Genomic DNA, 22,487 nt, shown 5'->3' on the forward strand with positions numbered 1-22,487 from the left:
TACCGATACTGAATTTCTACCGAAATTCTAGGTCAGAATCTACTGAAATCAGTGGTGGCCTCACCCCATCTGGCACCACTGCTCCGCTCAAATCTGTGCTTCCACATGATCGTGTGTTTTCCCTCCTTTCTGCGTATTGTGAGCTCGGAACTATTATTTTTGATGTGTTTTTATGTGTGTACCATTAATTTTCTACCATTTACATACACATTTGTTCACTAGTGTTGTTTGTTTGCAGGGAGCAGCGTGGTGGAGGGAGAGTTTAGGATTACGAATCAGAATTTCTGGCCCGGCCTGGAAGACCCGACCTCTGAAGAATACCGAGCCATGGCCCAGTCCATCGAGAACGAGGTGAGTGTGTGTGTGTGTGTGTGTGTGTGTGTGTACTACTTATAGTATTTCCACGAGAAACTGGCGGGTGCTGGGTCAGTCCCGCCCCGCACCTTGCCACACACTCTCAACACCTCTCGCTTCCTCTCATACGTCAGCTATTTACTACCTTTAAATGAATTGAACTAAATAACTGGATAATCCAATAAGGTCATATATTAAGATTGTTTCGTTTTTAGGATAATAACAAAGATTTTGTATAAATACCACGACACTTGACAATGTTGTATTCCAACGCTTATGACACACTTGTGAGACCAACACTTGAATACTGCTCCACGGTGTGGGATCCTTACACACACAGAAACATTGACAGGTTAGAACAAATCAACACCAAGGCGGCAAGGTTCATTACAAACAATTACACTCGAACGCCTGGCATCACAACACGGATCAAACAACAGATAAACATGGAACCTCTTCACATGCGCAGACAAGCACACAGACTTACACTTATGTACAAGATCACAAACACTCACATTGATATTGACCCACATGCATACTTACACAACGCAAACAGTCAACGTACTCGTAACACACATCCATAAATACCAAACATATCACACTAACACTGACGCATGCAAGCACTCATACTTTCCACGCACCATACATGACTGGAACAGCCTCCCTCATCAGATTTTAGACTGCGGTACAATATATATAGACTCATTCAGAAAACAAATACACACTCACTTGTCATCACAACACACTAACACTAACAATTACACTTGATTCACTTCCCTCCACTGCACACTCGGCTCCCCCGTCCCCCCAACATCCAGCACAAATATGCGTGTTATGCACCTATACAGGTGCCCTGCGCATAATGTATCCAGATCCAGATGCGGCAGAAATGTGGAGAGGTTCGGGCTCCATCCAAACGGACTTCATATTTTTTTTATTACTCATGACACATTACTCACTCAGTTCCCTTTTATTATTTCACATGTTCTCAAATCAGCCTATAGGTCACTTGCATAAGTATGATCAGTAGGGATAGTTTTCCATTATTTAGGAGAACTAATTACTTATCCGTCTTTTACAGCTGGACATGTTATTTCATGCATCAGTTTGGGCTCGTGAGTACAATCATAGCCAAGTCATATCCTTGTCGGAGGGTTCCCTGTTGGTACGAGCTCAGCTGGTGCTCAATACTGCTGATGTTGCCGCTGCTCAGAAGCTTGGAACAGTTTTCCTTCGGGGCCTCCACAACCGTCATGGGCATGAGTGGCTGGGGCAATATTCTGTTGATATAACGTCCATTAGGTTCACTGAAGTGTTGGTGGACACCTTACCTTCGTCCAGCACTCCACCTCCCACCACCGCAACACCCGCCGCTACCACTGTTGCTGGCATGCAAGAGTCTTCCACAGTTGTCATGGAGACTTCTCATCATTTAGCAAACCTTAATGTTGGGTGGGGAGAGTGGAGTCCATGGTCTCCCTGCTCCCCTTGCTCTCCACAGTATGACCAAATTAGAACTCGTGACTGTCGACTGGATGCAGGTCAGGGTCTTTTGGTTAACAGCATTGAACCATGCTTACCATCTGGCCTAACAGGGCCACTGCATGGTTCAGGGGGAGATATGGAGACACGACCATGCCAGTGTCACCACACTACAGGTGCTGCATCCTCTTCATCTACTTCCACTACTACCAGCTCAACCACAACCACCACCACAACCTCCATTACTACCAGCACCTCTAAGCCATGGAGGGAAGAACAGCCACAAAAAGAAGAGACAGTGGACGAAGTCCTCAATGGTAAATTTTACTTTTTTAGCAAATTATTTCATCTATAAGACCTTTAGCTTTCTTTTGATATGATTTTGAAGAAATTATCAAATTCAAGTGTATTTTTTCAACTAGGTATTAATAAGTGCTGAAATAAGCAGATTATTTGAAAGCATTCATAATGTTCAAAAATTCCAGTTAAAGTAGTTTTCACATTTCAGCAATTGGAACCTTAGATGGTTCATGTTTCCTATTAGTTTTGAGTGAGTGTCCAGTGCAGTAACAAGTGTGTTTTTACAGAGCGACTGTGTGACTCATGCCTGACAGAAGAAGTGTGTGTTGGGCTTCAGGGAGAACCCTACCCTACCTGTCGCCCTGCACGGGACTCTGGGGACAGAACAGGTGAATACACACCACTTGTTCATATAGCCCGTCAAGAAGATTTACTGGCACTATGGGTTGCACATAAGAAAAAATATTTTATTATTATATACAAATATATTTTTGTCAGATATTACAATATAGAGGCAACATGAGTAGCTTCAGCTAAAATAAACTAAAAATAGAATTCAGAACTCAGAATGACAAGGCTTATGTATGTTTTTTTTTAGGCTGTGGAGGTCTCTGTGCCCTTGACACAGAAGTGTGCCAGGCTCTAGGGTCCAGGGCCTTCCAGTGCCACAGTGCCTCTCTCTGTCTACACGATGAGTGGCGGTGTGCTGATGGACTGTGCATCCCTCTCATCAAGCGATGTGATGGTCATATGAATTGTTATGACCAGAGTGATGAGCAGCACTGCAGTAAGTGTTTCATGGAAGAGTAATTACACATAAAAAATTATAGCTAGCTATTATGGACTCACAAAGGCAAAGTAGTAATAAAACATTGTGCATGTTTTACACTTTAGAACTCATTCTAAAGTAGGCCTCATCAAGAAGCTATAAGTAGGTTGAAAGGAAAAAAAATACTGGCATCACTTGAACACCGTTTAACATACTGACTAGTAGAAACATCCTACATAAACCATCCAGTGAAATTACTGACATAGGTATTCATCCACAAAGCATTTACTCTTTATAGTTCTCTGTGGCCCAAGAAAAAGAATAATGAGAGCCTTGATATATGGATGTGAGAGTAAAAGGTGTGAACTTGGAATGATGGAATAAGTAACATGCAGTAAGTTAGATGTTGTGGACGTGAATCTAGAACTTGAAGAGGCAAATTGATGTCAAATACATGAAGACAGACTGTTAGACAAATCATCATTTAGATGAATTGAGAAGGCTAAGTAAGACATCAAAGATATGTGAAGAGAGGCCGTGATCTTAAAACAGTTGAACCTTGAGGGAAAAGGGCATCAGAGCTGTAAGCGAATATAAATTAGTCCTTTCTCAGTTAAGCACAAGATTGTCGTGGATGATTAACTTGAGAAAGAGAAGTAGAAATGTATACCCATTAATCTATCTTCATCTATACTTTACATACTTTTCCCCCTCATAGATGATGTCCATATACAGGGGCTATGTCTTTCCTAATATAGAGTATTCATCTTGTGTGAATGGGTTCCACATACACATCCCTATTCGACAGAGTCAAAGGCTCTTTGTCACATCAGCTCTCCTCCTTTTACTGACAGTCTGCTACCTCTTAAATTCCACTGCAGTGTTGCCTCTCTTTCTCTTCAATATTTTCATGCTGACTACCAGTGGTGGGCACGGTTCTGCTAATCCGCTAACTGCTAATTAGCAAAGCTAACTTTTCCGTTAGCTGATTACCATTTTTGCTAACTTTGGAGACAGTTAGCGGACCAATTAGCCTCCGCTAAATGCAGTTCCTCCTCCGCTAACTTAAGTCCACTAAAAAATTCATACAGGTTTGTTCTTGTCCGTTGTGGGCAGACACAGCACCAGCTGAGCCACATGGCGCAATAATTCCAAGACTTCCACTTTTGGGTAAATTATACCTTAAAGTAGGGTAATTGGACAATTATTAAAGAAACTTTTTGGTATTTTAGGATAATGCATCTTCCATTTCCAACTCTTTGATCTCAGGATTTAATAACAAGAATTTAATATTTTCCACCTGACAAAAAATAAACTTAAAATAACAAGAAGTGTCAGTTTTGGAAAAAGGTTTTCCTTAAAGTTGTGCACACTCTTTGCCGATACTACTTCCTCACTTAGTCTATTCCAAACCTCTATGTTTCTTTGCGGGAAGCTATATTGTTTTATGTGTCTCAAGCATCTTAAATTTCTCAATTTTTTACTGTGTCCTAGCGTGTTGCTGGTGTTTCTTTCTTCTCTTAGTAGCAACTCCTCATTATCTACTTCTTCCATTTTGTTCCACAATTTGTAAATTACTATTAGGTCTCCTTTCTCTTCTTTGTTCCAATGTTGGCAGGTCCATTTCCTTTAACCTTTCTTCATATGACAATCCCTCCAGTTCTGGAACCATTTTCATTGCCATCCTTTGTATTCTTTCTAGTTTTTCATGTGTTTCTTCTCATGGGGAGGCCACACAGTCTCTGCATATTCCAACTTTGGTCTAACCATCGTGGTAATCATCTTTTTCATCATATCTTTATCCATGTAGTGGAATGCTATTCTTACAATTCTTACCATTCTATACTTATCACCAAATATCTTATTTACATGACTCTCAGACTGTTGATTATCATGTATTGTCACTCCCAGATCTCTCTCTTTTTTAACTTTTAATATTTCTCCATCTCCCATTCCATATGTCCACTTTGGTCATTCCACAATTTGTCCATTTTGGTCTCCCCTTACTCTTTCCCATTTCCATTACATGACATTTCTTCACATTAAACTCCATCTCCCATTTCTTACTCCAATCCCAAATCTTATTTAGGTCCTCTTGCAGAATTTCAGTCTACTATTTCTTTATGTGTCTCAGCATTTTCGCATCGTCTGCAAACAAGCTCCTGTAACTACGTATTTACTTTCTCTGGCATATCATTTACATACACTAGGAAAAGTATTGGTGCCAGTACAGATCCTTGAGGCACCCCACTATCTACATTTCTCCATTCTGATTTCATGTTCTTTACCATTGTTCTCATTTCTCTTCCATTTAAGTAACTTTCCATCCAGTTTTTCATTTTCCCTTTCAATCCTCCTCTATTTTCCAGCTTTCATAATAGTCTTGTATGTGAAACTTTGTCAAAAGCCTTCTTCAAATCCAGGCACATACTGTCTACCCATCCATCCCTCTCCTGTGTTATGTCCGTCACTCGAGTAAAAGCTTAATAAGTTTGTTACACATGAACACCTTTGTCTAAAGCCATACTGTTTTTCTGTGTGTGTATGTGTGTGTGTAATCTTAACCTTAACTCAAAATCTCGACTGGAAACTTCATATCTTATCTCTTACTAAATCATCTTCCTCTAGGCTAGGCGTTCTGTACCATCTCCGCCAGTTCTTCTCCCTTGCACAGTTGCTATCCATTTACAGGAACCTTGTCCGCCCTCATATGGAGTATGCATCTCATGTGTGGGGGGGCTCCACTCACACAGCTCTCCTTGACAGAGTGGAGTCAAAGGCTCTTCGTCTCATCAACTCTCCTCCTCATACTGATAGTCTTCTACCTCTCAAATTCTGCTGCCATGTTGCCTCTCTTTCTATCTTCTATCGATATTTTCATGCTGACTGCTCTTCTGAACTTGCTAACTGCATGCCTCCCCCCTTCCCGTGGCCCCGCTGCACACATCTTTCTACTCATGCTCATCCCTATACTGTCCAAACCCCTTATGCAAGAGTCAACCAGCATCTTCATTCTTTCATCCCTCACGCTGGTAAACTCTGGAACAATCTTCCTTCATCTGTATTCCCTCCTGCCTACGGCTTGAACTCTTTCAAGAGGATGGTATCAGGACACCTCTCCTCCTGAAATTGACCCCTCTTTTTGGACACTCCTTTGATCTCTATTCAGGAGCAGTCAGTAACGGGCTTTTTTTTTTATATTTTCCTTTACGCCCTTGAACTGTCTCCTTAGCTGTAAAAAAAATAAATAAATAAATAAAATTCACCACGACTTGATCACGAGTCGGACCCGCTTTCGCAAGCAGGCACCCTCCCGACACGAGCAAGTATATGCTCCTTATCATCGATCTCTGGGTACTGCCAGGACCTCACACACCACACACCCCATCCCCCTTACTCAAGGGGGGACAGTAACCACTCCTTCTCAATGGAAAGAATCCGGCCTGAGAGTGTGTGTGTGTGTATTTATTTTGTATTTACCTAGTTGTAACATACGGGAAAAGAGCTACGCTCGCAATGTCCCGTGTCCATATCCGCTCTTTTCCAACTTTTCCTTAAAATCATGAATGTTTTTTGCACAAACCACCTCATCCTCCAGCCTACTCCATAGCTCAATGCTTCTGTTTGGGAAGCTAAACTTTTTCACATCTCGCCTACACGTGGTCGCCCTCAACTTCTTTCCATGTCCTCTCGTTTCTCTCTCATTCCACACACACAGGTCCTCTCTATCTAAATGCTCCACTCCGCTTGCCACCCTGTACACCACTATCAGGTCTCCTCTTTTTCTTCTCTCCAGGCTTGTGAGCCCCATGCTATTAAGTCTCTCCTCATAAGTCCAATCTCTAAGTTCCTGTACCATCTTAGTTGCCACTCTCTGCACTTTCCAGCTTTCTTATGTTCTTTTCGTGAGGAGACCAGACCACTGCTGCATACTCCAACCTTGGCCTTATCATTGCAACTATTATTTTCTTCATCATCTCCTCGTCCAAATACACAAATGCCGTCCTTATGTTCCTCAGCAAATTCATAGTTTGTCCCGTTATCCTGTTGATGTGTTTGTCCGGTGACGCTCTCTGAGACAGTCACTCCCAAATCTTTTTCTTCCACTCCTCTGCATATTATCTTACTGCCCATCTTATATTCATATTCACATCTTCTTCCACTCCTTCCAAACTCTATTTTTTTACATTTCCCAAGGTTAAACTCCATCTGCCATGTACCACTCCACTCCCATATTTTATCCAGGTCCCTTTGCAATGCCTCACAGTCCTTCACATCATTCACTCATCTCAATAGCTTTGCATCATCTGCAAACAAACTCACATAGCTGGTCACTCCGTCCACCATATCATTTATATAAACAGCAAACATTATTGGCGCCAACACCAAACTTTGTGGGACCCCAATCATCACAGGGCACCAGTTGGAAACCTTGTCCCTGATTATCGTCCTCATTTCCCTGTTAGTTAGGAAGTCCTCCAGCCATTTAATCAGTCCATCACCCACTCCACCCCTATTTTTAATTTTCCAAATTAGTCTTCTGTGCGATACTTTGTCGAATGCCTTTTTCAAATCCAGGTACACTCCATCCCCCCAGCCTTCTCTCTTGTAATAAATCTGTCACCCTTGAGTAAAAACACAAGTCGGTGACACAAGATTTCCCTCTCCTGAATCCAAACTGGCAATCCGAGATAATTTTCTCACTTTCAAAGAAATCCGACCACCTGTTTTTAACCAGCCTCTCACATATCTTCACAACCACACTAGTGAGTGATACCGGTCTGTAATTTAATGGGTCCTTTCTCTTGCCTCCCTTAAAAATTGGTACTATGTTCACTCTCTTCCAATCTTGTGGTACCTTTCCCTCACTTAGGAAGGTGCTCATTATGTGTGTGTGTATTTACCTAGTTGTGAAATACAGGAAAAGAGACATACTAGGCTCGTGCTGTCCCGTCTCCATAACGCTTATTATCCATTTTGGCTTTAAATTCATGAATCGTTTTTGCACACACAGTCTCCTCGTCAAGTCCGTTCCATGTTGTTATGCTTCTGTATGGAAAACTGTATTTCTTGATGTCTCTCCTACAGTCGCTTTTTTTCAATTTCTTACCATTGCCTCTTGTTACACTTCTGCCACGTACCACTAGGTCTTCCCTGTCCAATTTCTCCAATCCCTCTTGTATCCTGTACAATGCTATTAGGTCCCCTCTCTCTCTTCTTCTCTCCAGTGTTGTTAGTCCCATTTTCTCCAGTCTTTCTTCATAAGTATGTTCTCTCAGAGTTTCCGGTAATTTAGTCGCTGCTCTTTGTATTCTTTCCAACTTTCTAATTTCTTTCTTCAGTCTAGGTGACCAAACTAATGCTGCATATTCCAGTCTTGGACGTATCATCGATGTTATTAGTTTCTTCACCATTTCTTCATCTAAATATGTAAATGCTGCTTTTATGTTTCTAAGAAGATTGAATGATTCCCCAGTTATCCGGTCTATATGTTTTCCAAAGGATAACTTGTCTGTTATGATCACTCCCAGATCTTTGTCTTAGGTTTTTTCATGATTCTCTCATTACTCACTTACTGTTTGTGCGTGTGTGTGTGTGTGTGTGTGTGTGTTTTAATGTAGGATATTCCATAGCAGAAATTTTCAGCAAAAGGAGAAAAGCAAACACTGTGAATTAAATATCATCTACCTTCAAAATTATCTAATGTTACCCACTATGCAACATTTTACATGAAATAAACAAGGACACCATTTTTTTCCTGCAGGATGTGGTCCAGATAAGTTCCAGTGTGGCAACAATACCTCATGTCTCCCTGTAACCTCAAAGTGTGATGGCAAAATGGATTGCTGGGATGGCTCTGATGAAGCCAACTGCACCACCTGTAAGTCTCACTTCTAGGAAGGTGGATTAACTTCACAATGAGTTTTGTGCACTGGGTTTGTGAAAAAGCACCTGTATACACATTTTTTTAGCTTCATATAATACAAGCAAAACAAGCTGTAAAAAAAATCAGTTAAGATTATCTTCTTCAGAATTTGCTTTAAAACTTTTTCCTCACAGTTGTTCTTGTGTAGATCCAACAGCTATTTTGACATCTTCCCTGTTGTTAAATATCACAGTAATTTTGCTTTACCTCACTGTCTTGTGTCAAAAACTTCACATTACTGTTTGCACTGTAGAAACCAGGAAAAAATCACTGCCTCTTATGTATTCCCCTTGAACATCACAAAGAGACAACAAAGACTTCAGGAAATTTGTATTTAAATGCTTTATACAGATGAAAATGACAGATCTGTTGAAGAATATATATATTTATATGATAGTTATCACATGCAGGCATACCTAGTGCAGACGCAGAGAAACACGAGATTCGCCGCCCCTCAAACCTTAAATCCTTGATCCTCCCACACTACCTGACTTTTCTATTCCAATGTCTGCAGCAAAGCCTAACCCCCTAGCCTTATTAGATTATATTCTTAATTTGAATTTTGATTTAGATTATGACTTCAGTCATTTTAATTTCATATTTAAAAGACTTTGCATGGGTTTGCACTGTTTGTTGAGCTTACTTTCATGCATGGGATGATATTGCATGTGTTTGTTTTATTTTGTTTTTAGTTTTGTTTTTGCATGGACTTTGGTGCTGGTGATGAACCACCTGGGATGCACCAGAGAAAGGTAAGACTATTTTCAATTCACAGTAGCAGTTTTCATATCCCATCACCAATTTTTTCTGAAAGCTCTCACTCTCCAAATTTGAACATTGGTTTATGTGTTATATTGCACTGAAAACCATAGTTTTCTTATTACTAACATCTACCTGCCTGCTTTAAAATAACAATACAAGAGGAGGAAGAAAGCCAGTTTTTAATATGGGAGGTCAGTGCTTCAGGAAGTATTTTACTGTTTTGGGGAAATGGTAGCCATGCGTTTATAACTAAGGCAAGGTAATAAAGACGTGCCTTGAGTCATGCCAGTTGCAGTTTTTCCAGTGGCTTCTGACTTGTTGGTGAAAAAACATGGAAATCCATAACCAAGCAGAGACATTTAGGGTTGGTCTTCTCTCATGATACAGTCCCTGTTCAACTGGTGGTAGTAATAAGACCTTGCTAATTGAAAGGTGAAGAGTTTAGTTTAGAGTAAAAATAAAACAAGTTTAGATAAAAAAAAAAAAAAATGACACAGTTGGGGTACAGTACTGTGATTCCTATGTGTATTTTCATTGTTCCATACTTTCCTCAAGGAAGACAGCATACAGAAAATTACCAAGAGGTCTCTAAATCATCATTATCAACTGTAACCCAGCTCCCAACTTCTACTTCCTGTCATAGGACCAGCATCCTTTTTGCATTATGTGACATGTGATAGAAGACAAAACTGTTTCAGTTGTGTGTGTTCATATATATATATATATAGATATATATATAGATATATATATATATATATATATATATATATAGATAGATATAGATATAGATATAGATATAGATATAGATATAGATATAGATAGATAGATAGATATATAGATATAGATATATAGATATATAGATATATAGATATATATATATATATATAGATATATATAGATATAGCCTATATATGTATATATATTTCTATATATATATATATATATATATATATATATATATATATATATATATATATATATATAGCGACTTCAGCACAAAAATAGTGCATGTATCTCTCCATATATATATAAAAAAAACTGGCTTCTGCTTTCCTCAATAATATTTTCATTTTACATTATTTTTTTCCTTCCAATTCCCTTACACATCCATTCAACTGCGGATCTCGGTTCTCAGTGTCTGACGGTACCTGTGTGTGTTTTCAGTGTGCCCCAACCCTGACACTCAGTTTACTTGCCGCAGCAGTCAGTGTATCCCCCAGTATCAATTCTGCGACGGGTTGGCGGACTGCAGGGACGGGTCAGATGAACCCTTCGGTTGTTCTGGACGGTGCCAACCCAACGAGTATCAATGCCGGTAAGTGATGATAAAATAGAATCATAGCAAGGAGAATAGTTATATAAAAAAAAGCAAAAGTGAGGAAAAGTGAAATGCATGACAAAAAATTGTCAAAATAAAAAAAAGACATTTATAGAATTAAATATTTCTAGGGAATGTGTTAGAAAAGAAGAGAAAATATTTTATTTGTAATTAAATATGTTAACAGGCTTGATTGGAAGTGAAAAAAGAATAAGTTAAACAGCGTACTCCAAAGAATACATCTTGCTCACCATATTGGCAAAATTTTTATGTTAAGATAGCTGCCATCATTTAGTTTTTAGCTTTTATCAAATTTTATCAGAAAAGGGTTGAACCACCTGCAAGAAGTAGAAAACCAAACACTCATGGTCTGGGCCAAACCGCCTCCTGACCTAGTTCAGTATCCATTGGTAGATTTCATGGTGTTCACAAAAAAGGCAGGTTTCTCCCCCCTTTTTTATCCTTAGCCCATAGTGCCAATAGGCTTTTTTGATGGTTTGTGGTGGTTGGTCCTAGCCCCTTAGTGGCACAGGGAAGTTTTCTTGGCTCATGCTACCCCCAGAGTTCTGCTTGAGCCTCTTGAGAGAGCTTTGCTAAAGTCTGGGTTGATAAAGAGTTCATTAGGACAGCACTCAGTGATGGCTGAAAATTTTCAGCTTGTAGAAGCAGGCAGCACTTGAACACAGGTCTTTAGATCCACATGGTGACCACTCAGCCTATTCGTCATCATTCAGTCAGATTTATCTGAGCTTTCTCAAAAGTTAATCAGTTTGACATATTTACCTAAAGATGTCCTTTTATGTAATTAATTCCTGTACATCAACCCAATCTGTAGATATTATGGTAACAGACAAACGGACAATGATGAAAACATTATCGTCCTTATAGATGGTCAAGTGGCTGCTACAATTCAATGAAGGAAAATGTAAAGTCATGCACCTTGGGAGGGGATATCCAGCATACCAGTACCACATGGGAAACACTCCACTATCCACCACAGAGGCAGAAAAAGACCTGGGAGTATATATTACCAGGCTACCAGTGAAAGCCAAATCCGTACCAGTCGCTGCCAATCACTTCCTAGAAAGTTATTAGTGACAGACTGAGTGGATTTTTTTTTTTTTTTTTTTTTTTTTTTTTTTTTTTTAAAGCACTGAAGCAAAAGTTGGTGAAAAGTCAGAAATTGAAAGATGAAAGGGAGTGATGGAATGCCAGTAAAAGGAAGTGAAGCAATGTTGGAAATGGAAATAGCTGATTATCAGGAGCTTCATAAAGATAGGGAGGGAAGACACACTTAAATGTTCTGTTAATGATTCATTTTAACCAGACATCAACTCAGAATTAGTTTGGATGGATGTCCTATTGAGGAAAGGAAAACTAACTCTTGGGGTCTGACAGGTCACCAGCCTTAATTAAGTAATGGGGAGCACACGCCTGTGGGTGCATTGCTTCACTCACTCACTGCCTATATTCCTGACAGTCCTCCTGAGCATGCTCCCATGCAGCTGCCCTAGCCATCTCAAGGATGCAATTTATTACTTCAGGAGATTGGCAGGGCATGCAGGAATATAAAAATGTCTGCATAATGGGAGATTTCAATTATAGGAACTTAGATTGGGATGCCATTCTAGGGTACCTAAAATTCAAGGATATTCTTAAAGTATTTTAAGATTATTTTCTCAAACAGCTAATTACTGAGCCCACCATTTTAGACTTAGTCTTAACTAAAAATGAGAATAAGATATGTGAAGTGTATGTTAGGAGGTACCAAATTTTAGTAATTACAGGAAAATTAGGTTTACCTTGGAATGTGCGGTAACCATGGAGGTAGAATTGGTGGAGTTCACATGGACCGCTAATCCCATTCATTGAGGTAAAACCACCAAACTTTTAGGGAGTAGGTAGGAAGACATCTACCGGAACGGGCGTAAGCCACTCCTGGTGAGGTATATATGGGAGGCGAGGAGGGTGCAAGCCCTCCAAAGACCCTTCCTGTATCCTCATTTTCCATTTCCCCATTGTCTCATCAACACCAGATAGTAGTTCAGCATGCTCTCTAAAGACAGATCCTCTTTCTTTCCACACCACACTACATACAATTACAGGTAACTCTCGATTTACGCGAGTTTGGTTTACGCGTTTTTTTAAATAACGTGGGGTCCAAAATCCATATAAATGTTTAATTTACACGTTTTTTTCACTTATACGCGATATTTTATGGAGTGGCCACCAGATGTCTCATGCAACTGGACTCACACGGCGCCACAACCACACAGCTGAACTCAGTTCTTCCCGCGTGCCACTTGAACAACAATACAGTACCCATGCTGCCATGCTACTCAACAATAGGGGTGGGTAGGTACCGGTACTAACGGTACCAGCTATACGGTACAGTACCGGTATCAGACTGCTCGGTACCGGTACCAATACTAGCCAGCCGCTCATGGTGTCTCATTTCTTCCTCACACGAGTGAGGCTGAGACTGAGTGCCTGAGTGGATATCTCGGTGATATGGATACTCTCTCTCTCTCTCTCTCTCTCTCTCTCTTGAATGAATGAAGTGAATAAGCATATTATTCCCACCATCACTCGTAGATTATGACAGACAACTAGGCAAGACACAATTCACACGGTTTTGGTGACACGCGGCATGCAGCTGTTTGTTGTATGGGTGTGGTTATGTGGTTTGTAAACAATGCAAATAGCGGCCGGGCTGGTATTGCGCGAAATAACTCCTCATACAAGATTCATGATGTACAGTTTCTGATATCATATTTACCCCATTATTCTCACTAATATTAATAATTAATAATGAACACATGGATATTTTTTTCAAATATGATTTTTTATGTAGCTTGTACTGCTCCTTAGTCATACAATCTTAAGCCACCTGTGACATCAAGATCAAGATCATACAAATGGCGCCCGATGGAAAAACAGGATAACGCAAGGCATGGACGATCCTCCACCAATTTAATTTTTGTATAGTAGTTATTAGATCGCCCTGTATTCTATGGTAACATATTATAAGACAGCTACGGACTATGAAGGATTATAAACAATAATAAAGGTAAGTTTGCCGTTATTGGATAAGACGAAAAACAGACCCTTAAAAACACCCCAAAGAAAAAAAATCATTAAAAATTTGTACATTCGGCGTATAACGCGCAGGGCTGAACTTTCAGGCATTTTTTATGTGAAAAGGGTGCTCGCTATCGGAAAAATCTGGAGTATCAAAAACCGATTATCAGCGGCAAATAAAAAAATCCAAATCCGAAATTGATTAGAATAATGCAATTAATTTTTTTTTAATACTAAGCGTTATAAAAAAAAATCAAAATAAAAGTAGAACTATATGTATTATATTAACACATTTAAAATTGATAAGAACAGTTAAAATGAATATGCTTTCTCATACGTATTGCGAAAAAGCTTGTGTGAATATAGCAATGTATTAGACAAAACATTAACAAACTCCTCACAACACCGTCAAAGGCGAATCTAGCAAGGGCGTGCAGATTGTGAACGAACAAACTACTGCGAGGCCTCTACTCGTACTCTCAAGACTAGCGACATGCTCACACTCCCCTCTCCCTCCATGTACAATTCCCCATCCAACTTATACGAGGTTGTAGCGATAATGGAGCATGATATACTGTCTCTCCACCTGCACGATGCATCAAACCATTCACTGCAAGCTTGCTGACCATTCAATTCGCGCTCTGCAGCATTCACAATTCAGATCTGCAGCTGCTCACGCTTATCAACATACACTGGTCAGACAAATAATAAGGACACATTACAATACAAACATTTACATTTTTACATCACATGTTTTTTTGTTTAGTTTGGCGTAATGTTTTATTTGGTTTTCATTGTTTGTAATGTGTAATTGATGTTGATCATAGCATACAATGCTGGCGGTAAACTGGCAGCGATCAAAATGGCGACCCATAAATCCGGAATATCCGGCGATAAAAATAAAAAGAGATAATCCCCCTTTTACGGTACAGTAAAAACCCCGACATCCGAAGCGAAGTCCGAAACCGGATTATCCTAAATTGATCAGATAATGCACATTTATTTTTCTATACTAAACGTTATAAAACATCAAAAAAAATAAAAGTAACTACAATAGTATATATTATTACATTTAATTAATTGATAAGAACAGTTAAAATAAATGTTCTATCATCGACACGTAAATACGATGTAAATATAGAAGAACGAATAGATCAATGTATTAGACAAAAAATACCAAACATCACTCACAACCATCGTCGCCCCAGCAAGCCCGAGCAAGGACGAGGTGCGAAACGAACAAAAATCTAATACTACACTCCTCTCAAGACACGTCACAAAAACACATCTTCCGACTCCCGCCTCATTCCCCATTCACCATTACATTCCATGCGACGATAATAGATATCATACTACTGAGTCACCTACTTCGATGTATCAAGACCACACTTCAAAGTCACTGATAACCAGCTTGCACACAGCTTGCACAATCGCGCAATTAGCATTCACAACGTCAGATCTATCAACATACAAGTATCAACGCAGGAGACACACACACAAACATAGACAAAAAACATCACATCATATGTTACAAGCATACTTTTAGCGTTTTACTTTTGTTTAGTTTGTTTGGTTTTTTTGTTTGTCGTTGTTGTTTACATCGCAGTCATGGCATCGCCAATGTTGGCGATCAAACTGGGCGATCAAAATATGCCATAACCTGATTATCCGGTGGATCCGGAAAATCGAAAAAGAGGCTTCCCTTCCATTTCCCCTATTTCCATTTTTTTTACTGTATTTATTTTTCGACAGAAACCTACCTCTTGTTTGATTTACTTTGTTTTTTATTTACGCGACCTCTTCAAGGGCGCAATACTCGCGTAAATCGAGAGTTACCTGTATACAACATACACACAATTTCCCCAAATTTTTTTCAAATTCAAAACGTTGAATAATCACAGAGCCTCAAAGTCCCCGCCCGTGGGGGGGACCACAAATTCCCCCAGAGAGGACTCCCCTGTAGGCTGCCGACTCGAGAGGTGTCTTGATAACTCCTCTGACCTCTTTTTAATCAATTTCTACAACATTCGCGGTCTTCGTTCCAATTTCCATTTTGTGGAAAACCATCTCTCCTCCACTAAACCTCACCTTCTTTTCCTCACCGAAACTCAGGTCTCAGAGGCTACTGACAGCAATCTCTACTCTGTTCCCTCCTACAATCTCTATCCTAAATTCCAATCCAAAGCTGGATGTTGCGTCTACGTGCGCAACGACATCACTTGCTCTCATGCCCATGACCTTGGCTCTTCTGAATTTTCCACCATCTGGCTAAGACTTCACTGTCACTCTATTACTAAATACATCTGTGCTGTTTATCTCTCACCTAACTCTACCAACTATGTAAAATTCTTTGACTATTTGAACTCTAAAGTAGAGCACATCTTGACCCACTCTCCTTTTGCTGAAATCTCCATCCTAGGAGATTTCAATGTTCACCACCAGCTTTGGCTTTCATCCTCTTTCACTGACCAGCCTGATGAACAAGCCTACAACTTTGCTATCCTCAACGATTTAGAGCAGTTGGTTCAGCACCCTACACATATTCCCTACCACCTTGGATATACGCCCAACATTCTAGACCTCTTCCTAACCTCTAATCCTTCAGCTTACTCTATCAAACTGTTCTCTCCGTTGGGCTCCTCCAATCACAATCTTATTTCAGCATTCTGTCCTATCTCTCCTGTGCAGCCTCAGGACCCACCGAAGAGGCGATGCTTCTGGCATTTTGCTTCTGCTCGGTGGGACAGCCTGAGGATATACTTCTCCAATTTCTCCTGGAATGATTACTGCTTCCAGGATAGAGATCCCTCTGTGTGTGCCCAGAGCATCACAGAGGTGATTGTCTCTGGAATGGAGGCACACATTCCACGTACTTTCTCTCCACCTCATGCTAAGAAACCTCAATTCAATCTTGTTTGCTCTCGTGCTATCAAAGATAAAGAGGCAGCTCACAAAAGGTACCAGAGCCTTCGCACTCCTGCTAATCATGATCTTTACTTTTCCGCCCGGAATTGTGCCAAATCTATGATTCTCCAACTTACCAAAAACTCTTTCATTAACCCTTACATTACGGCGATCGTATATATAAGTGCGCTACCACACGCCCCACCCGTACGGGGATCATGTATATAATCATCACACTCTACGCTCCCTACGTTTCAAATATACCGCCAGTTCTTGACTCAGAAAAATGGTGGAGGCATCTGGCATCCGTACACACTCTCATTCGTCTCAGCGCACGCCCTGCTGAAGGCCACAGATCATTTTCCACTTTTGTTCGCAATACATCTGTCATGTCTTGTGACGCGTCAAGCAGTTCCTCTGCTCCAGGTGGAAGTAGAGCGCCGGCGAATCAAAGTGACAGAGACTCTGATGACTGCTATGGTAATGACATTGACAGAGGAGGGAGGGGCAAGTAGGGGGAAGGGGTGGGGAGAGAGAGAGAGAGAGAGAGCAAGTGGGGTGCTTCCACGCGACGCGTCACGGCCACGAGAAAATGCGCAATATTTTCCGCTGTCATAACTTTTTTACTATTATTAGGAGAGAAGTTTTATTACACCAGCATCTATACTAGATGAATATACAATTATTGCAAAAAGAAAGACACCATTTCCACCTCTTTTAAACGTCTAAATTTTCCCCGTGCACACCATCCAGAGAAATATATCTCCACCCGTACTCTAAGAGTTAACAGAAAATACCGCAACCTTGCTTCTTCTAATTCTCCCCGAGACTTCTGACATCTAGCCAAAAATATCTCCTCCAATTTCACTTTTTCATCTTTTCCTCCTCTCATTGACCCTGACGGCAGCACTGCCATCTCATCTATCTCTAAGGCTGAACTCTTCTCTCAGACTTCCTGTAAAAACTCCACTCTGGATGATTCTGGGCATATTCCTCCTACTCATCCCCCTCTGACTCCTTTATGCCTGTTATTAAGATTCTTAAGAATGATGTTTTCTATGCCCTCTCTGGCCTCAACTCTCAGAAAGCTTTACTTTCCTATCTATTTAAAGCTTTTGAATCAATCCTTAACTGGAAGATTCAAAAGCACCTATCCTCTTCTGATCTTTTATCTGATCGCCAGTATGGGTTCTGCGAGGGGCGTTCTACTGGTGATCTCGCTCTCTTAACTGACTCTTGGTCATCTTCTCTTTGCCGTTTCGATGAAACTTTCTCAGTTGTGCTAGAGCGGCTAGACATATCGAAAGCTTTCGATAGAGTCTGGCACAACGCTTTACTTTCTAAACCACCCTCCTGCGGGTTCTATCCTTCTCTCTGCTCCTTTATCTCCAGTTTCCTTTCCGGCCGTTCTATCTCTGCTCTGGTAGACGATCACTGTTCTTCCCTAAACCTATCAATAGTGGTGTCCCACAGGTCTTTGTCCTATCACCTACTCTCTTCCTGTTATTCATCAATGACCTTTTTTCCATAACAAACTCTCCTATCCACTCATATGCTGATGACTCAACTCTGCATTACTCAACTTCTTTTAACAGAAGACCCTCACAACAAGAATTACAAGACTCCAGACTGGAGACTGCAGAACGCTTAACCTCAGACCTTGTTCTTATTTCTGATTGGGGTTGTGTTCTTCAACGCCTCAAAAACCCAATTTCTTCACCTATCAACTCGACACAATCTTCCAAACACCTATCCCCTATTCTTCAACAACACTCAGCTGTCACCTTCTGCATTAAACATTTTCGGTCTATCCTTAGCTCAAAATCTCAGCTGGAAACTTCACATTTCCTCTCTTACTAAATCAGCTTCCTTGAGGTTGGGCATTCTGTATCGTCTGCACCAGTTCTTCTCCCCCCCACAGATGCTTTCCATTTATAGGGGCCTTGTCCACCCTCGTATGGAGTATGCATCGCATGTGTGGGGGGGCTCCACTCACACAGTTCTCTTGGACAGAGTGGAGTCTAAGGCTCTTCATCTCATCAGCTCCCCTCCTCTTACTGACACTCTTCCACCTCTTAAATTCTGCCGCAGCGTTTCATCTCTTTCTATCTTCTATCAATATTTTCATGCTGAATGCTCCTCTGAACTTGCAAACTGCATGCCTTCCCCCCTCCCGTGGCCCCGCTGCACTCGACGTTTTACCCTAGTTCATCCCTATAATATCCAAATCCCTTATGCAAAAGTTAACCAGCATCTCCATTCGTTCATCCCCTTCACTGGTAAACTCTGGAACAACCTTCCTTCGTCTGTATTTCCTCCTGCCTATGACTTGACCTCTTTCAAGAGGAGTGCAGTGCATCAAGACACCTCTCCATCCGAAATTGACCTCTCTTTTGGCCACTCTTTACTTTTTGTTTTTTGGAGCAACGCTTATCAGGCTTTTTTTCTACATTTTTTTTTTTTTGTTTGCCTTGAGTTGTTTCCTGTGCTGTAAAAAAAAAAAAAAAAATCATTTGTGCCAGCAATATGGCACATAACCAGGTGAGAGAGCTCATGCCCACTGCCTCAGTTACTGCCTGCAGGCCGCGTCTAATCCATTTTGATGTTATTGTTTTTTATCACTGTACACTTACTGATTGTGTTGAACTATTTCATAAATACTAATATATTATTTTACATGATAAATGGAAACACACCAATTTCGAGATTCCGCAAGCTTATCACACCACTAATTCACTGATGTTTCTTTGGTTACATGTTTATCTGCCACTAATCAACAATAACTCATAGTATACCTAATTTTAACAGCTTTTAAAGCTTTCTGTAAACTTTTCCGGAATAGGAATGCCTCCTGTGTAAATCAGTTTCAGCAACAGCTTTGATTAGCAATGCTGATGGTCTCATAGTTAAACTAAAAGTAAGTCTACTAAGGTCATTTCACACTGCAAAAACTCAGGTGGCCTGTGACCTGACTTAACACCTGACGTTTGACAGGTATCCGCCATCTTGCTGGGGTAGGAATGAGAGTTAACCTTTAGACGGCGGTGGAACTAGATATAGATGGTCCAAAATTCAGTCAGTCAGTTATGTATGGCAGAAATATAACAACACTTACAGATTGCAGTAGAATATACATATATATGTAGACGATAATTAAAACACCTCTTTTGTGGCATGACTATATTTATGCTATGGTCCTAAGGTCAGCACTGACTATATATAGAAGATTCATTTTGGGGAGCTACTCTTCAAATACTGCTGCCTTCTAAGGGTTAATGACAGTTCGGCAGCTTCACCGATCAGGGGCTGATGTCGATTCCACCCCTTATACCTCCATGGCAATAACTCACAAATGAATGACACCCATCAATGAAATAAGAAAATATCTGAACAATGCTTTATTTTTTTTTTTTTTTTTTTTTTTTTTTTTTTTACAGTAGAGTAAGCAGTTCAAGGGCAAAAAAAAAAGAAAACAATAATGAAAAAAAGCCCGCTACTCACTGCTCCTACAAAGAGTCGAGAGGAGTGGCCGAAAGATAGGTCAATTTCAGGAGGAGAGGTGTCCTGATATCCTCCTCTTGAAAGAGTTCAAGTCGTAGGCAGGAGAAAATACAGATGAAGGAAGATTGTTCCAGAGTTTACCAGCGTGAGGGATGAAAGAGTGAAAATGCTGGTTAACTCATGCGTAAGGGAGTTGGACAGTAAAGGGATGAGCTTGAGTAGAAAGTCGTGGGTGGTGAGGCCACGGGAGGGGGGGAGGCATGCAGTTAGCAAGTTCAGAAGAGCAGTCAGCATGAAAATATCAATAGAAGATAGAAAGAGAGGCAACATGGCGGCAGAATTAAAGAGGTAGAAGACTATCAGTAAGAGGAGGAGAGCCGATAAGACGAAGAGCCTTAGGTTCCACTCGGTCCAAGAGAGCTGTGTGAGTGGAGCCCCTCCACACATGATTTGCAAACATCATACGAGGGTGGACAAAGCCCCTGTATATGGATAGCAACTGTGCGGGTGAGAAGAACTGGTGGAGACGATACAGAACGCCCAACCTCGAGGAAGCTGATTTAGTGAGAGAAGAGATGTGAAGTTTCCAGTTAAGATTTTGAGCTAAGGATAGACCGAGGATGTTTAGTGTTGAAGAAGGTGACAGTTGAGTGTTGTTGAAGAATAGGAGATAGGTGTTTCGAAGATTGTGTCAAGTTGATAGGTGGAGAAATTGGGTTTTTGAGGCATTGAAGGTCACGAGGTTCCTTTTACCCCAATCGGAAATGATAGCAAGGTCTGAGGTTAAGCGCTCTGAAGCATCCAGTCGGGAGTCTTGCAATTCCTGTTGAGAGGGTCTTCTGTTGAAAGAAGTTGAATAATGCAGAGTGGAGTCGTCGGCATGACCACAAGTTCAAACTTTCCATGCGGCTAGAGCTGAGGCTGTGCCACACGTTCGTTGTAATCATTCATGAAACATGTAGTAGTAGAACACAAAAGTTTGGGGTGTGGCAGATGAGTGGTGTGGCGTGGGGCAGCAGGTCACGTGACATGCCAGCCTGGGGGGAGGAGCTGCGTGGGTGATAGAGACCATACACTCGACTGATTTTGGGTGCGGGGTGATGTGGGGAATGATGCTCATTTTCACTATCCCTCTTACACCCACTCATCATACTTGTGGCAGATGATTCTCCCTTTTTTACCATTTACCATTTACCATAAAATATTTTAGCAGTGCATTTCACTGGGGAAGGTTTTGGTGGGGGTGGAGAAGGGAGATCAGGAGGAGGTGATAAACTTTCTTCCTCCTCTTCAACATTTGCTGGTCTCCTCTCTTGTGGAAATAAAAAACCCATTGGGTCATCCAAATTACCCCTATCCTTGTCTTTATCCACATCCTGGGCCTCAACACCAGTAGGTGAAGGAGGGAAGGATAATGAAGCGATGAAGCGTGAGTAGGCTGCCCAGCATACTCCTCAACATGGCGACGACGCACACCTACAGGGAGAAGCGGTATCTCTTCATCGCTTTCCGTCTCAACCACCTCATCTTCCCCTGGTTTATATTTATCCCCTGATGAGTCCTCTTCAATGTCACTGTAGTCATCTGACTCAAGAGCAAGCTGAACAATTTCAGGAAGGCTAAGAAGGCGGCATGAGGGAGCGCGGCAAGACATGGCTGGCATGAGTGGAGGTGCTCGCCATAATCACAGTACATCACGCTGCCTTGGTGGCGCGTGCAGCTCAGTAGCGAGATGCCAACTTGTGATTAATTGGGGAATATGGTGAGGAAGCAGGCTTATGAATATTAAGCAGATCGCACCTGTATGACGGGAAATATAGGGTCTGGAATATGCGACGGATCTCATCTGTCGCTGGTCCTTAGCATTACAAAAGTGCGCGACGGATGTCACACGTCGTTGGTGCTCTGTGGGTTAATACACCTCTTCAAGTCATATTTTTTTTCTCTTATTTTAACATTCAGCTTTTGGCACTTAGGCTTTCTTGGTGGGGCCTGTTGGTCGGTCCCAGTCTGTTATGGTGCAAGCAGGTGTTTATAGTGGCACCATCTTGCTTGGCTCATGCTGTCCTCCGAAGCTTATCTTTTGTCCT

General features: G+C 41.0%; 1 protein-coding gene across 4 annotated transcripts in view; it reads left to right on the forward strand.

Annotated features, from left to right (window-relative positions):
* The first annotated feature begins 207 nt into the window (after positions 1–207).
* LOC127003713 (basement membrane proteoglycan-like) overlaps positions 208–22,487 on the forward strand; it is a 28,574-nt gene continuing 6,294 nt past the window's right edge. Inside the window, exons 1-7 of one of the 4 annotated variants that reach the window (XM_050870652.1) lie at positions 208–351; positions 1,436–2,153; positions 2,424–2,525; positions 2,735–2,923; positions 8,670–8,786; positions 9,524–9,583; positions 10,758–10,879. In XM_050870652.1, coding sequence (XP_050726609.1) covers positions 328–351; positions 1,436–2,153; positions 2,424–2,525; positions 2,735–2,923; positions 8,670–8,786; positions 9,524–9,555 — 1,182 coding nt within the window. In that variant the 5' untranslated portion in view covers positions 208–327 and the 3' untranslated portion in view covers positions 9,556–9,583; positions 10,758–10,879. Of the gene's footprint in view, positions 352–1,435; positions 2,154–2,423; positions 2,526–2,734; positions 2,924–8,669; positions 8,787–9,523; positions 9,584–10,757; positions 10,909–22,487 lie in introns of those variants that run through there. The other 3 variants (XM_050870649.1, XM_050870650.1, XM_050870651.1) reach the window with 3 other exon arrangements.

The sequence above is a fragment of the Eriocheir sinensis genome, chromosome 26, assembly GCF_024679095.1.
Source record: "Eriocheir sinensis breed Jianghai 21 chromosome 26, ASM2467909v1, whole genome shotgun sequence".
NCBI classification, from domain to species: Eukaryota; Metazoa; Arthropoda; class Malacostraca; order Decapoda; family Varunidae; genus Eriocheir; species Eriocheir sinensis.